General features: G+C 31.5%; 1 protein-coding gene across 1 annotated transcript in view; it reads left to right on the forward strand.

The window, feature by feature from the left end:
- The first annotated feature begins 286 nt into the window (after positions 1–286).
- LOC143072574 (acid-sensing ion channel 1A-like) overlaps positions 287–15,617 on the forward strand; it is a 33,480-nt gene continuing 18,149 nt past the window's right edge. Inside the window, exon 1 of the mRNA XM_076247583.1 lies at positions 287–1,044. Within this exon, the coding sequence (XP_076103698.1) occupies positions 441–1,044 (604 nt within the window). The 5' untranslated portion in view covers positions 287–440. The remainder of the gene's footprint in view (positions 1,045–15,617) is intronic.

Below are 15,617 nucleotides of genomic sequence, written 5' to 3' on the forward strand. Positions count from 1 at the left end.
GACGATTTCTTGCGAAGAAAAGGTTTGGTCTAGGTAATAATGCCCCAAGTTTCTGTAAATGGTGAGATTGACTCATTTTCTTTTTGAAATATATCAAACAGGTAATTCATGATTTCAATCCATTAATAAGTTTTAATTGTAGACAATATTGACGACAATTAAATATCACATGGCCCCATGACGGTATTTTAAAATCGAAGGTACCAGATTTTACATTTGCCTAATGACTTTTCCAATGATAGATTGATTTATACTTAAGTAAACAAACGATGTAGTTAATTCCGGTATTAAAACTTTGAGTTCTTTTGAAATATCTCCATTTTACCTGATGACATTCAACAACTGTATCCTCACCAATTTTCCGTAGATGGATTGAACACAGTACAAATGTTTGAGTTTATTTTACTGAAAAAGGTGGACCAATCTTACCTTTAATATTGATGTCTTCTAAGAAATCGAAAGTAAAGAAAATTAACGTCAGCAAAATGAGAATAAGAACAAACAGTAGCAACAAGCCTCCTTCACCGGTTGTGGATAAGGTGAATCCAATACCAACAATAGCTTTTGTTTCAAAATCGAAAAACAAATTCAGAGCAATGCTGGAAGAGCAAATTGAAAAGGACAGAAGTTTAACAGTGAAAGAAAGATTTGACATTTTTATATCAGAAACGAGTTTTACGGCTTTGACAAAAATTTGCAAAGCTGGTAATATTTTCAAACAAATAGTCTGGCTGATATTGGTGTTAGCAATGTTGTCCTGGTTATGTATCCAGTGTTTTTGGTTGTTTGAGAAGTACCTAAGTTATCCTTATGAGGTGAAAATAGAACTCAAATCTATTCAGAAGATGGAGTTTCCAAGTGTTACAGTTTGTAACAGAAATCCAATCAGAAGAAGTAGATTCGAAAACTCTCCTTTTAACGCTCCAGAATTTAAAGCACTATTTGAAGTATGGCAGAATTCTCAATTGTATGATAAAGCTGTAAAATCTATGAAAAACCAAACAAAAGAAAGGTATGATGGCGACGGAGGATCAAGTGAAGAAGGTAAGTTCCATTTTCTCATTGTTCGTAGAAATAAATGTTTTATATAACACGAGTCCTATTCTAAGAAACATAATATCAAATATAATATGAAGAAACAATACTGCATGGCTTTGTATCTGGTTGGAATACCAACTTTTCTAACCAAATTCATATTCCTTTTTAAAGTTTATCAATTAAAATCCTTCTATCCCAGAAGTTATATTGTATGATAAAGCTGTAAAATCTATGACTATTTAACGGATTTGTTATCAAATAAGCAACACGACGGGTGCCGCATGTGGAGCAGGATCTGCTTTCCCTTCCGGAGCACCTGAGATCACCCCTAGTTTTTTGGTGGGGTTCGTGTTGTTTATTCTTTAGTTTTCTATGTTGTGTCGTGTGTGCTGTTGTTTGTTTGTCTTTTTATTTTTAGCCATGGCGTTGTCAGTTTGTTTTAGATTTATGAGTTTGACAGTCCCTTTGGTATCTTTTGTCCCTCTATTATAGAAAACGATGTCAGTGAAATGATTTTAAAAGAAAATATATTTGTGTGTCTTACCGAAAAATTGTATACAACTGCACATAAAAACCAGTTTTTACGTTACTAAAGAAACTCGAATGATTAGTGAGATTATCTTAATTCATTAATATAATGTCATCAGAATGAGTTTGCTCTAAGTAACTGCGAACATTCTAAATGCATGCTTCATAAAGAACTGTTTTATTCAGTTGATTTTAGTTACTTTAATAAAACTTTATATAGGTAAAACACTCTTATTTTCTTTTTATAATATGCTTGATATTGTTCTTTCAATATTCATTTTAGAAGACAATATTGATTGTTATTTATTCGTTCGACCGATATCAGATAACTCATCCATCATCTGTTTTCGCTATTTCTTCATATCTTTATCCAAAAAGTTATTTGTGTATCCTTTTGATATCACCAATGATATAACTTGATTTTTTTATTAATAGTTTGTTATGCAGTGTAGACAAATATATGCCTTTTAGAACTACATGTTATAAAAAAATCAGAATTTTTATTTTATATATACGCCAGATGCGCGGTCCGTCTACAAAAGACTCCTCTGTGACGCGCGAATAAAAAAGTGTTAAAAAGGCAAAATAATAGTTATCAAAGGTACCAGGACCACAATTTAATATAAATACGAAGTTGAAGAGCATTGAGGACCAAACATTCCTAAAAGTTTTGCCAAAACACAGCTAAGGTTATCTATTCCTGAGGTAAAAAATCCTTAGTATTTTAAAAACTTGAAGTTTTGCTAACAGTTAATTTATATCAATGATAACAACAGTCAACACAGAAGTGCTGACTACTTGGCTGGTGATACCCTATGAGAATTAAAACCCCACCAGCAGTGGCATCGACCCAGTGGTTGTAAATAAACAAATCATATAGTTAAATTATATTTCGTTGACTTTTGTACTTTGATTATTTTTATTTCTATATATCCTTACTTTTGATACATTGTTTTGTCATTTCATTCAGGTTTCAAAATAAATTTCACATTGTCAATCTACTTCAAGAAGGAAGTTTTCCCCATTCTAAAAATTAAAAGATCAACTTCATCTTCTCGTTAAAGATAGGTTGTTTGTGGTTTTGTTTTTTTTTCTTTACAAGGAATCGTAAACACAACTTTCTATATAAAAAAGGAAGGTGTGGTATGATTGTCAATGTGACAACTCTCCACAAGGGACAAAAAAAAAGACACAGAATTTAACAACTATAGGACACCGTACGGCCTTCAACAATGAGCCAAGCCCATACCACATAGTCAGCTACTAAAGGCCCCGAAATGAGAATGTAAAACATGTCAAACGAGAACACTAACGGCTTTATTTATGTACAAAAATGAACGAAAATCAAATATGTAACACATAAACAGAGAAGAGCCAAAATCTTTTGAATTTCCATTTTATGCAATTATCTAAATGTAATTCAAAGTAATTAAAAAGTAATTCATAGTTACATGACAAAAAGGCAATGTAATTCATGACTTTCAATTACTTGTAATTGAAAATATGCTCAATTACACATTACATTGAATTACATTCACAATTGTAATTAATTTCAATTGCATCTTTAATTACCCTCGGTCTGCAGTAAAACATCATAAAAAATCTTAATTTTTGTAAAATACGACTAGGTTAATTTATGCCTTGGGTGGAAAATCTGTTTTTAACTGTTAAAAATTGAATGTTTTATTAGCAGAAATGTCACAGAAAAGAAGATCTTTATAAGTTGATGCGTCCGAAGCGCTTTTACAGAACTGCCTTAATCGAGAACGTGGAACTCTAAAAAAAAAAATTGAAAGCCAAGGATGTACCTAAATACCTGATAAACGATATGTGACCAAAAGGAATTTAATATAATAGTCAGATTCAACATTTGTTTGGTAGTTTTTAAACAGGAAATCGACAATTTTGTTATGTTTGTAAAACTCATCCCATTTTAGATTTACGGACGCCATCACGAGTTGGTTGACAGTTATGGGATGACCGTTTCACAGATGATATCGGATATGTTCCTTACGCCGTAATTACAATCCCCTTCCCTTCCCAAACAATGTGGCCTATCGAATTAGACTAAAAACCAAGTTTGTAATAAAACACGACGGGGGTCACATGTGGAGCAGGATCTACTTACCCTTCCGGAGCACCTGAGATCACCCCTAGTTTTGGTGGGGTTCGTATTGCGTAGTCTTTAGTTTTCTATGTTTTGTCTTGTGTACTATTATTTGTCTGATTGTCTTTTTTCAATTTTAGCCATTGCGTTTATTTTCGATCTATTAGTTTGACTGTCCCTCTGGTATATGTTGCTCCACTTTTATGTCTACAAGTGACTAAAAACAATCTAGCATAGCTTGTTTCCGTCTGTCTATTATACATGACGTTAAACCAAACACACCAAGTATAAAGTAAATAAAACAACTTTTCATAATTTTTGATTTAGAGAACTTGTTTTGAATACGTTCACGATGCGAGGTAAGTTTTTCTACTTTAGACATTTGGACTTTCTCGGTAATGCTCAGATCTTTAATTTGAAAATTTGAATAAATTAGATCTGAAACAGTCGAAATTCTGTTCATTAAAATTAAGAAACGCACGTTGTTTTTTTTTTATTTTGATTTCCGTCTTGAGACTATAGGGCATATATACATATATATATATAGGGCATAACGTTTTAAGACAAATCCTGTACTAAGTCAAGAAAATGACAGTTGTTGTCCATTCGTTTGATGTATTTAATCTTTTGATTGTGCCAATTGATTAGGGACTTTCCGTTGGGAATTTTCCTCGGAGTTCAGTATTTTTTGTGATTTTAGGTTTTTTTATACACTTCTAAAGGCCCTAGTATTCCTGTATCCAACATATTTAAACATTGCTAGATAATATATGATAAATTCAATTTATATTCAATATTGTAAAAATGTTAAAACACTAGAGTTTGACACTATAAAACATAATAACAAAACATTATATCTATGTATTGGCTACATGTATAATATTACAAATACTCAAGAAGTACAAACATCGTATATAGTTATCAAAGGTACCAGGATTATAATTTAGTACGCCAGACGCGCGTTTCGTCTTCATAAGACTCATCAGTGACGCTCATATCAAAATATTTATTAAGCCAAACAAGTAAAAAGTTGAAGAGCATTGAGGATCCAAAATTCAAAAAAGTTGTGCCAAATACGGCTAAGGTAATCTATGCCTGGGATAAGAAAATCCTTAGTTTTCGAAAAATTCAAAGTTTTGTTAACAGGAAATTTGTAAAAATGACCACATTATTGATATTCATGTCAACACCGAAGTGATACCCTCGGGGACGAAACGTCCACCAGCAGTGGCATCGACCCAGTGGTGTAAATAGTTATCAAAAGAGGGACGAAAGATACCAAAGGGACAGTCAAACTCATAAATCTAAAACAAACTGACAACGCCATGGCTAAAAATGAAAAAGACAAACAGAAAAACAATAGTATACATGACACAACATAGAAAACTAAAGAATAAACAACACGAACCCCACCAAAAACTAGGGGTGATCTCAGGTGCTCCGGAAGGGTAAGCAGATCCTGCTCCACATGTGGCACCCGTCGTGTTGTTTATGTGATTACAAATCCGGTAAATAGTCTAATTCGGTAGGTCACATTCATGAAAGGGAAGGGGATTGTAGTTACGACGTAAGGAACATATCCGATATCATTTGTGAAACGGTTATGTCATAACGGTCAACCAACTCGTGATGGCGTCCGTAAAATTTACGAAGGGATGATTTCAACTTCACCATTTGGAACTCTTGGTTTAATAGCTTCCTTGTGAGCAGTAACCCTCTATCAAGAAAATCATGATAGGAAATGCAAGCACGGGAATATCGTATCAATTGGGAGATATATACCCCGTATGCAGGTGCTGCTGGAATGTTGCTACTTAGAAATGGAAAGTTCACAATTGGAAAGCTGAAATCATCTCTTTTGTCGTAAAGTTTAGTTTTCAATCGACCCTCATTGTCAATTTCTAGATGTAAGTCAAGATATGAAGCCGACTTAACTGTATCTGTAGTATCCTTTATCTCCAATTCGATGGGATAGATGCGTTCCACATAGTCACCAAATTTTGAATTGTTTAGTGAAAGAACGTCATCTATATAGCGGAAAGTGGAGTTAAAGGATATTGCTAACTTCTTATCTTTCTTCCTAAGAAGTTCCTGCATGAAGTCAGCCTCATAATAATAAAGAAACAAATCGGCAAGTAGAGGGGCACAGTTTGTTCCCATTGGGATGCCGACAGTCTGTTGAAAAACACGTCCTCCGAACGTTACAAATATGTTGTCAATCAAGAAATCAAGCATCTTGATAATATCGGTTTCAGAGAATTTTTTGTTTGAATCAGAGTGATTCTTTACAAAGTATGTACCAGGATTATAATTTAGTACGCCAGACGCGCGTTTTGTCTTCATAAGACTCATTTTCAAAATGACGCTCATATCAAAATATTTATTAAGCCAAAGAAGTAAAAAGTTGAAGAGCAAAAAGTTGTGTATGATCTTATTTGGACATTTGCCTTTACATATGTTACTGATTTCGTACTAAATATATAAAAAATTTCAAAATATTATGTATAAGCTACATTATGAATAGATTGCGTTTTATTTGGCGTTTTTTTTTTTTTATCTTTCTTTATCTTAGTGTGACTAATAAGTCATGTGTAAGGGAGAGACTGGTCCTGCTTATATAATTTTAATCTGTGTATCTATGATGAATTTATGTTATTGTGTTAATCCATAAAACAACAAAGAACAAATGTCTTGTAAATTTTCATTCAGAATAATTTTTCTCAACACATTGAAATTTTAGAAGTACTTGTCTATATAAAGGTATATGACAAGATAAAGTTGTCAAATAAGAAGAATACAGTTAACTTAACATTTAGGAATCTCACAAATTCACTTATAGGTTGCATTTCTGTAAATATTGACAATGCAATTTCCCATAGGAAGTCCTTTTACGGCTAAAACTGTACCACTTTTACTATGAAGTTTTGAAAAAAATCTTATCCTAGAAAAGAAAGTTCATATGCACTACAATTTTTTTCAAAGGTCAAAATATAGGGCTGTGCGGCATATTTTCAACTTTTATATGCCCTGAACTGTTCAGAGTTTAAACTAACACTTATGTTCTTAACTACCCCTACCTCGAATGAAGGGTTACCACAGATTTCAATGTAAACAATATGCATATGTATATCTACTGGTAACATTCCCAAGCTATGTCTCTATGAGATGGAACACAGAGAGCAAGCATAAATGAACCATGCACTGGATTTGACTTATCAGTTATACAAAGGCTATATATTACTCTAATTGTAGCAAACAATTTGTATAGTTTTTGTACTTGGTGACAGTGTAATCGGTTAATGGAAAAGTTTTGAGTTATTAAACCATAAACCTAAAATTGATAAAAAAAAACAAAACAAGTATTGAAAGTTTTTTTTCTGCGAATATATTTACATAGAACAATTTCTGTGGATTACAATAAATACAAATTCGCTGTTCCTTTATTTGCTTTTCTAGGGAAATCCATATTATGATTTTCAAATGTTTAATTAGTAAACAAATTTAGTCATGTAGGAATTAGATGATTATTTAGAAGTAAATTAAAATAAGTGATATTGACCATGCTACGCCATTAAGTATTATTTGATGAGATATTGGTGTCAAGATAGTAATCTACTACTTTAAATCGAAACTTGTGTTATGATGTGTTATCGTTATGAAGCATCGAAGATGGTTTGAAAAAAAACCCATCAGAGAATAAAACATAAACGTTTGCTATTTCTGTTGTTTCTTTTCTTTTAATCCACCAATCACTTTTGACAAAAGATTCAGAACTTTTAAACTAAGTCGTTTACAATTTCTTTCAAAAGTTATAAGTAAAAAAAAAAGATAAAAGAATTGAAACGAAAACACATATAATTAAAAACCAGTTCTTCAGAGAACAATTGAAGGTCTTTCCATATTTAAGAACATGCATTTTGAAAATGAAAATATAAAAATCGATTTTAGAATGTCATTTCCAGTGTCAGATGATAGCTAACAGTGAGCTGGTTCCAAAAATATATTGTTTCTATACATTCAGGTATTTCACATCCAATTTTTTATGGAAATATTCTTTATAAAGCACAAAGGTGTCAGTATTCACCTCAAAAACTAACAAAACCTTTGAATAGACTTATTAAGAAGGGATATAGTTTCAGGTCATTAAAGATTGCATATTTTGGCGTTAATATTGATTCACTTATAGGGTCTTTGCATCGGAACTAAACACATTTATTCAAAAACCAGTTGTTGGCATGACACGGGTTATGTTCTTCTCATATATGTTATGATGGTATGATACTAAACCCGTAACGGGAAGGATTGTGCCTGATGTTCATATGATGAAATCATAATCTTTCAGTCAGTTTATTTGAAGTCTGGAGCTGGCATGTCGGTTAACTGCTAGTAGTCTGTTGTTATTTAGGTATTATTGTCATTTTGTTTATTTTCTTTGGTTACATCTTCTGACATCAGACTCGGACTTCTCTTGAACTGAATTTTAATGTGCGTATTGTTATGCGTTTACTTTTCTACAATGGCTAGAGGTATAGGGGGAGGGTTGAGATCTCACAAACATGTTTAACCCCGCCGCATTTTTACGCATGTCCCAAGTCAGGAGCCTCTGGCCTTTGTTAGTCTTGTGTTATGTTAATTTTAGTTTCTTGTGTACAATTTTAATTAGTATGGCGTTAATTATCACTGAACTAGTATATATTTGTTTAGGGGCCAGTTGAAGGACGCCTCCGGGTGCGGGAATTTCTCGCTACATTGAAGACCTGTTGGTGACCTTCTGCTGTTGTTTTTTTCTATGGTCGGGTTGTTGTCTCTTTGGCACATTCCCCATTTCCATTCTCAATTTTATGTAAGGTTAAAATAAGGGTGATAATTTGTTACTTCTTGTTTGAAAAAAATCAGTTAGTTTAATGGACACGGATTTCAAAAGTATATGTATATACTTCAACGTTAAGAAAGCACAAAATATAGTTACTTCCGCTTCACACAAGGTCACTTCTGGTTGGCCTTTTCAAGGTCATATGGCTTGCAACCTAAAGCAAGAAGTCACATGGCTCTATCATTTATAAAAATAACATTATAACAAAGGTCTAGAACATCAAATTTACATATGACTTTAACTTAAATTTCAAGGTCATATCTTAAATCAAAAGACCATAGGTATCTACTATACATGGTTAATGAGTTATATCACCAAGCAGCTAGTAAGGGGAGAATTCTCTCATTTTTCTGTCAAGGTACCCGTTTAAGAAGATGTGTACCGACATGTCGGATATTTTGACGATCTCTTATATGGCTTCTGATAAAAAGAAATATCAAGCCAAAATCAAAATTAAGAACATGACCTTGAGCTTTAATATTGACCTAATTTTTCTTTTAGTGTACCAAGTACCCCATATCAAAACCATAAGTCTCTACCACTTATGGTTTAGAGATTACAAATACATATCACTTATTTCAAAAACATAAAGGGGAAAAACACTCATATTGAGTCTTCGTAACGCTTCGGTCAAAATAAAACGTAACTTCCTGAGAATATAACGAGCAGTTTACATGATTTAAAAAAAATAATTTGTTGCCTTCTTTTACGGTTGCACAGGAGATCTCATCACAAGAAAAACAGTGTTTGGGGAGATAACTCTTACAAAGAAAAATGTTCTGTTAAACAGGGTCCCTTTAGAATTGTATAGGCTGTATGAAATCATATACAAAACAGCAACATCTTTTGAAACAAAAAATACAGCACAAAAAAAATAATCGGAAGAAAAAAAAATTTAAAAAACCAATTATCAGAACAAAACCAATAGGTCTATCCACGGAAAAGTGGAAGACCTAAAAATCCCAAACAGAAAGACAAAATGGAACAAAAACGACTAGAAAAACCGGTAAGCAACACATTCCCTTTGGTGTGGTCATGAGTTTATATCCAACAAGTTTTGTTGAAAAATGTTTGACCGGATTTGAAATGAAAATAATAATTTAGGAATTGATGAGCAAAAAGCGCTTCATTACGAACGCTCAAATTAAAAAAAATAGAAGAAAAAATGCGCTGTGCAGTTGTTGAATTTCTAACGAAAGTTGTTTACACACGTAAATACTGGCGGTAAATTAGTTCAGAAGAACTTTAGATTTATAGCAGGACAGATTTGAAGATTCAGAAGAAATCAACGATATTTGTTCCAACCTTTTTAGTAAAATTTAGCCAACTATATAAAACTTATTAATCTTTGTTCAATTTAAAGGACTTACTGTAAACTAATTGAAATAATTGTTAAGAACGTTCTGAGAAAATTGCAAAGGAGCTATCAGAAGCATAGTTCAAGAAAAACAATACCCTGACAAAAACAGGAAAAAAGGATTAACCTATTTTTAACTTTTTACCTAAAAATATATCGGTTTTTTTTTTGTCACATATTGTTGTCACCATATTGTCAGAATTATGACAGTTATCCATTCGTTTGATGTGGTTGGGCTTTTATGGATGTTTTTTCATTGAATTTCCTATACGAGTTTGGTATTTTTGTTACTTTACTTTTTAACAGTTTCCAGCTTCCACTATATACTAAAAAGTAAATAGTAGATTTAGCAACATGAATGAAATCCAATACAGGCCATGCACTGATGCGTCTTGAAGAGTTAGCCGTTCCATTTTCAAAAGTAAAATGTACCTCAATCCACTGTTGCTAGTCTGACATGACGAAAGATCGATCCATAAAAGCCAGAATTGTTACATCAGTTCAATGTTTTATTGCAAATTTGATAAAAGAAATGAGGTACGGATTGAGAAAAACAATGAAGATGAATCAATCATTGGAACGTTTACAAGAGCTCGAGAAATCATTGGAAATAAGGAACAATGATTCCACTTATTTTGTGTACAGCTTATTTGAAAACAATAAAAAAAATATAGGTCACCGATGAGGTAAAAAAAGAAATTTTAATTTTAATGCCAAAAATGGCATTCTTGCACCAAAGGGAGATAATTTGGAGCTTTTTCAATGATATAAACATTTTAAAAGTCATCTGGGGCCAAACCGAATCGATTTTTTTGGTTGATTTTTGTACCATATCATAAAATAATAACTAATTGTGTAATAAATAAAATTTGTAATTAGAAAACACATATTTATAATTTTGCTGAAATTTTTGTACCCACGAGCGTCCTTAATTCATTTTATTTACTGGTTTCAAATAATATGTTGATATTAACCTGTCTCCTCCCGATGACCAGTTAAATAAATATTGCAGATATTGTTATTATTTGATTTGTTTAGTAATTTTCATTGGACAATTTAGATTTGAATTATTCAGTCATAGCAACTTTTCGATTCAAAAATACACACTTTAGTTGACTGACTTATGCCACTTCTCCGTGCAATGACTAATTGTACATTCATGAAAAGGATAAAGGTATCTGTAGATAACAACAAAATATGTTTAAAGGACCTTGATTTGTGATACACGAAAACAATGTTAGACGCAAGAATCCCATTATTTTTAAGTACATTCGAGAATTATTATATTTTGCTTTTATTGTTGTTCATTATGAAATTAAATTGCGTTGTCAAAATACAACAAAATGGATCAATTGTAAAGACAAGACTACTGATATATATGTTTTCATAACGTTGATTCGAACAACTGCAGAGTACAATATCTTACATTAATTTTTTTTAATGATCGCTTTTGAGATGGAATCCACCTTAAATTTGATATATTTTATGGTACTAGTTCAGAACAATTAGATGTTTTTGAAGAAACAACTTGCTTTAACGGAGATATTAGTTTGTCTTCTGAACCGTTTCGAATTTCAATGTCGTTAGGTTTTTTTCCGATTGGTGTTTATCATCAATATAACAAGGTAGATCATTATCCAACTATTATTTCATACAAAACAATATCAAATTAATTAAAACAATGAAATGTTTATTATATAGTAAATACGATTGACAATGCGTTTCTCGGTGTAAGCTAAGTACATTAATTGAGAAGGTTAATGAGAGAGAATTTAAGTTAAAATTGTTGTTGATTTCCCTTCTCTTACTTTGAAATCCATAACAGAATATTTTCCAATGTAAACATTTATTACGTCAATTCTGGGCTCTCTTCCAACCTTTTTATGGTTCGTAATGTTCTATGTTCCTGCACTTATGAATTGTTATATTCTGATTAGCCATACTTAAACGAACATAAATGTTTAATACAATAAAACGCAACACATGTTCTGAAATGATTTCTGCTTGTGAGGGTAGCATACTTTTTTTATTTTATCCAATGTATAACAGTGTGGGAACGGAACTGTACAGTTTTATAATGTTTTGGTCATTCGGGAGACTGTCAAACATGGCGCCTACATTCGAAAAAATATCAAGTTGCTTTATGGAAAGTTTGATGAACTCAATTGTTACTATATAAAAGAGAAGATGTGGTATGATTGCCAATGAGACAACTATCCACAAAAGACCAAAATGACACAGACATTAACAACTATAGGTCACCGTACGGCCTTCTGCTTTAAGTTTTAAACATAAAAGCCAATAAAATAACATAAACGACATATGAATCCAAAAGTTTTTCTTAGAAGGGTGGGATTCCGAGTAAATCGATCTAAGTTGTCACAGAGCAGCAATAAAAAAATGTTTAATAAACATAAAAAAAAAACATCGTTACTACCAGAATTTTCACATGACTATGTACCTTTTCTAATATATAGTCTTACCTGTCTTAAATTATTCATTTTTAACGACTGTACAATCGCTTGCAAATTTACTATAACAACAACAACAACAACAACATACAATTAATAATTGTCACTGATTTCATACAGGCAAATAAAGAATAATAATAAAAACATACATTCATTACTAAACTATATCTATATAAAAATTATTGCGACACAATGGCAACATCAACTTGGCTATTTTGTGTTTGGCCGGATAATTACATAATTCATACCGTATTCATGTTAATATTTTTGACCAGTAATTGTAAATTCACATTTGCTACCAAAAACTAGGATCCACATCTTCAAGATAACATGTATTAAACCTTAAGAAAAAGCAGAGATGAAGCAATGTACTACATTAAAATTATATGAAGTATTTTGAAAATCATCATTGCATTTAATTTGTTAACGGAGAATGTTTTACATTACTTTTAGATGAAAAAAGCCGAAAACTTAACATTGTATACATTTTTAATAATTGTCATTGTTTTTTTTCTAAAATCCCATTTCTATATGTATTTATTAAGCATTGCGTTTAAATGACTTCTTATAATCAAAAGTTATATGGAGAAAAAAAACAAGATTTTAATAATTACCTAGAGCTTTTTGGTTTGCAGAGAAATAGGTTTTACTTGATTTTCTATGTACATATGGAGATTGAGCGGTTGTTCCTTTTGGTCTTTATTCTGCCTTTGAGGCTATAAAAGCATGTATCATTGCAATTTAGTGTGTACATTGAGAAGTCATGAAACAAACTATCCTCTCAGATCCCCTTGGGCGTACTTATGTGTAAATTATAAATCATTATTATTGACTTTTCAACTTCATACATTTGACATTAATGCTACATATAAATTAGGACACTAATGTTTCAAATCGACAAATGCTTGAATGGTTTAATAAATGATTAAAATGGAAAGAAAATAAGATTTTTTTTCATTCCACACAATAACTTACGAACAACAAATTTTTTAACTGAAATTTAAATAGCTTTATTTCATATGATAATTTTTCTTGCCCTGAAATGTGAATCTGCATTAATAAACTGATCAATTATAAAAATGTGCTATAAATTGACATTTTATTTACACCACTGGGTCGGTGCCACTGCTGGTTGACGTTTCGTCCCCGAGGGTATCACCAGCCAAGTAGTCAGCACTTTGGTGTTGATATGAATATCAATTATATGGTCATTTTTATAAATTTCCTGTTACAAAACTTAAAAGTTTTCGAAAAACTAAATATTTTCTTTTCCCAGGAATAGATAACCTTAGACGTATTTGGCACAACTTTTTGGAATTTTTGGTCCTCTATACTCGTCAACTTTGTACTTGTTTGGCTTTATAACTACATGTATTTTGATCTGAGCGTCACTGATGAGTCTTATGTAGACGAAACGCGCGTCTGGTGTATTAATTAAATTATAATTCTGATACCTTTGATAACTATTTACTGTACGTAAAAATGAAGTCATTAAAATAGATTTTAAGAATAATTATTTCACTAAAGTAATTTTGAAATATATCGGAAAAATGTTATTAACAAACTCATAGAGTTAAACGGGACAAAAGTGATCCTAATTATACGACTAAAACGAATGTGTCTAAAAAGTATTAATCCTGCATTCAAATTTTAAGTAGGCAGAGTATGGACTTAAGATTTGTTATAAATTAAAAAAGATATTTGACAACATTAGACCAATTCTTTCGTTGCCGTATAGTTCATAGTTATTTGAATAAAATCTTGAAAAAAAAAATCTGGTTTAACTTCTTATGAGTCATAATAAAGATCAGACAAACATATTAAGAAATATACACAAAATAGCTGATATTCAAATTGGATTTATGTTAGAATGTTTAATTCACGATTCTGTGTAATTCTTTGTGTTTTTGAGGTTCTGATTAGAGGAATTTCAAATCTAAAGTAATTTTGAAATATATCGGAAAAATGTTATTAACAAACTCATAGAGTTAAACGGGACAAAAGTGATCCTAATTAACATACTCAAACGGTATTCCCTCGTATTGCTTTTTTTTTTAATGTGTCGTCTGGATTGAACAGTTGTATTGTCAGTTTGGTTTTGACTTATGAGTTTGAATGTCCCTTTCCTATTTTTTCGCAGCTTATTAATCATTTTTTTATGTATTGTCACATTTGTTTAATGATTTCGTTTGTTTCGATAAGCTTCTTTACTCTTTTAGATTAGAACAAGGTAAATTGATCTTTTAATTTCGGTATTTTTTTTTAACATTATTCTAATATAATACGATACTTTTAGTTTTTTCTTCATTCTGCATGAAATCCTTCTCATGACGTATTTTGTAGTTAATCTTGTTTTGTCGATAAGCTATATTTCCTTCATTAACGATGCTTTTTTGACTCGATTATAATGAATAGGTAATTTCTAGAATTAAAACTAAATTGAAAGCATAACATTGATAACACAAATCGAATTATCATCATATAAATGAAGATCATTGGAAAAGCTTCAACGAGGTATATCTAATTGTTCTTAACGAAGGCTTCGCACTTAAAGACGGGTTTTAGGCTTTATACCTTTTCATATGATATGTATATATAGATTCTACTACTGTATGGAGTGTGATGCGATATTTATCTACTCGAGAAAGTTAAATTTTCAACATTTAAAACGCGAGGCTCGCCGAGCGTTTTAAATATTCAAAATTTTACTGTCGAGAGTGGATTAATATCGTATTACACGAGATTTGGTGGTAGAATCTGTTTCTCTGATGATTTTCAAACAATATGCAGTCAGACGTATTCCTTCTTTTCGAATGATCTACAAAAAGATGTGTTCTTTATATGTGACGTCATTAGGCATGGTCGCCTTTTTTCATGCCGTCACAATAAAAAAATCAGAGGAAAGCAAGATATTTCGACATCATAATCGGATTTTAACCAATGAAGAACTGAGATCAAACGAACCACACGTTGATTAAATTTTGTTATACAATGGGCGCGGAAAGGGATAAATTGACGAAAAGTTAGAGAAAATAAAATAAATAGGAAAGAAGTCAAATACATATCTTTAGTATGTGATAGACAAATATGATTTTTTTTTAAAAACCAAGTCGGGTGATAATGATATATCGTACAAGATTATAAAACTTAAAACGACACTGTGTCCCAGTAGTAAGATGATGAACTATTATTTGTCTGTTTGTCTTTTTTTCTCTTTTAGCCATGGCGTTGTCAGTTTATTGT

The sequence above is a fragment of the Mytilus galloprovincialis genome, chromosome 4, assembly GCF_965363235.1.
Source record: "Mytilus galloprovincialis chromosome 4, xbMytGall1.hap1.1, whole genome shotgun sequence".
Taxonomy (NCBI): domain Eukaryota; kingdom Metazoa; phylum Mollusca; class Bivalvia; order Mytilida; family Mytilidae; genus Mytilus; species Mytilus galloprovincialis.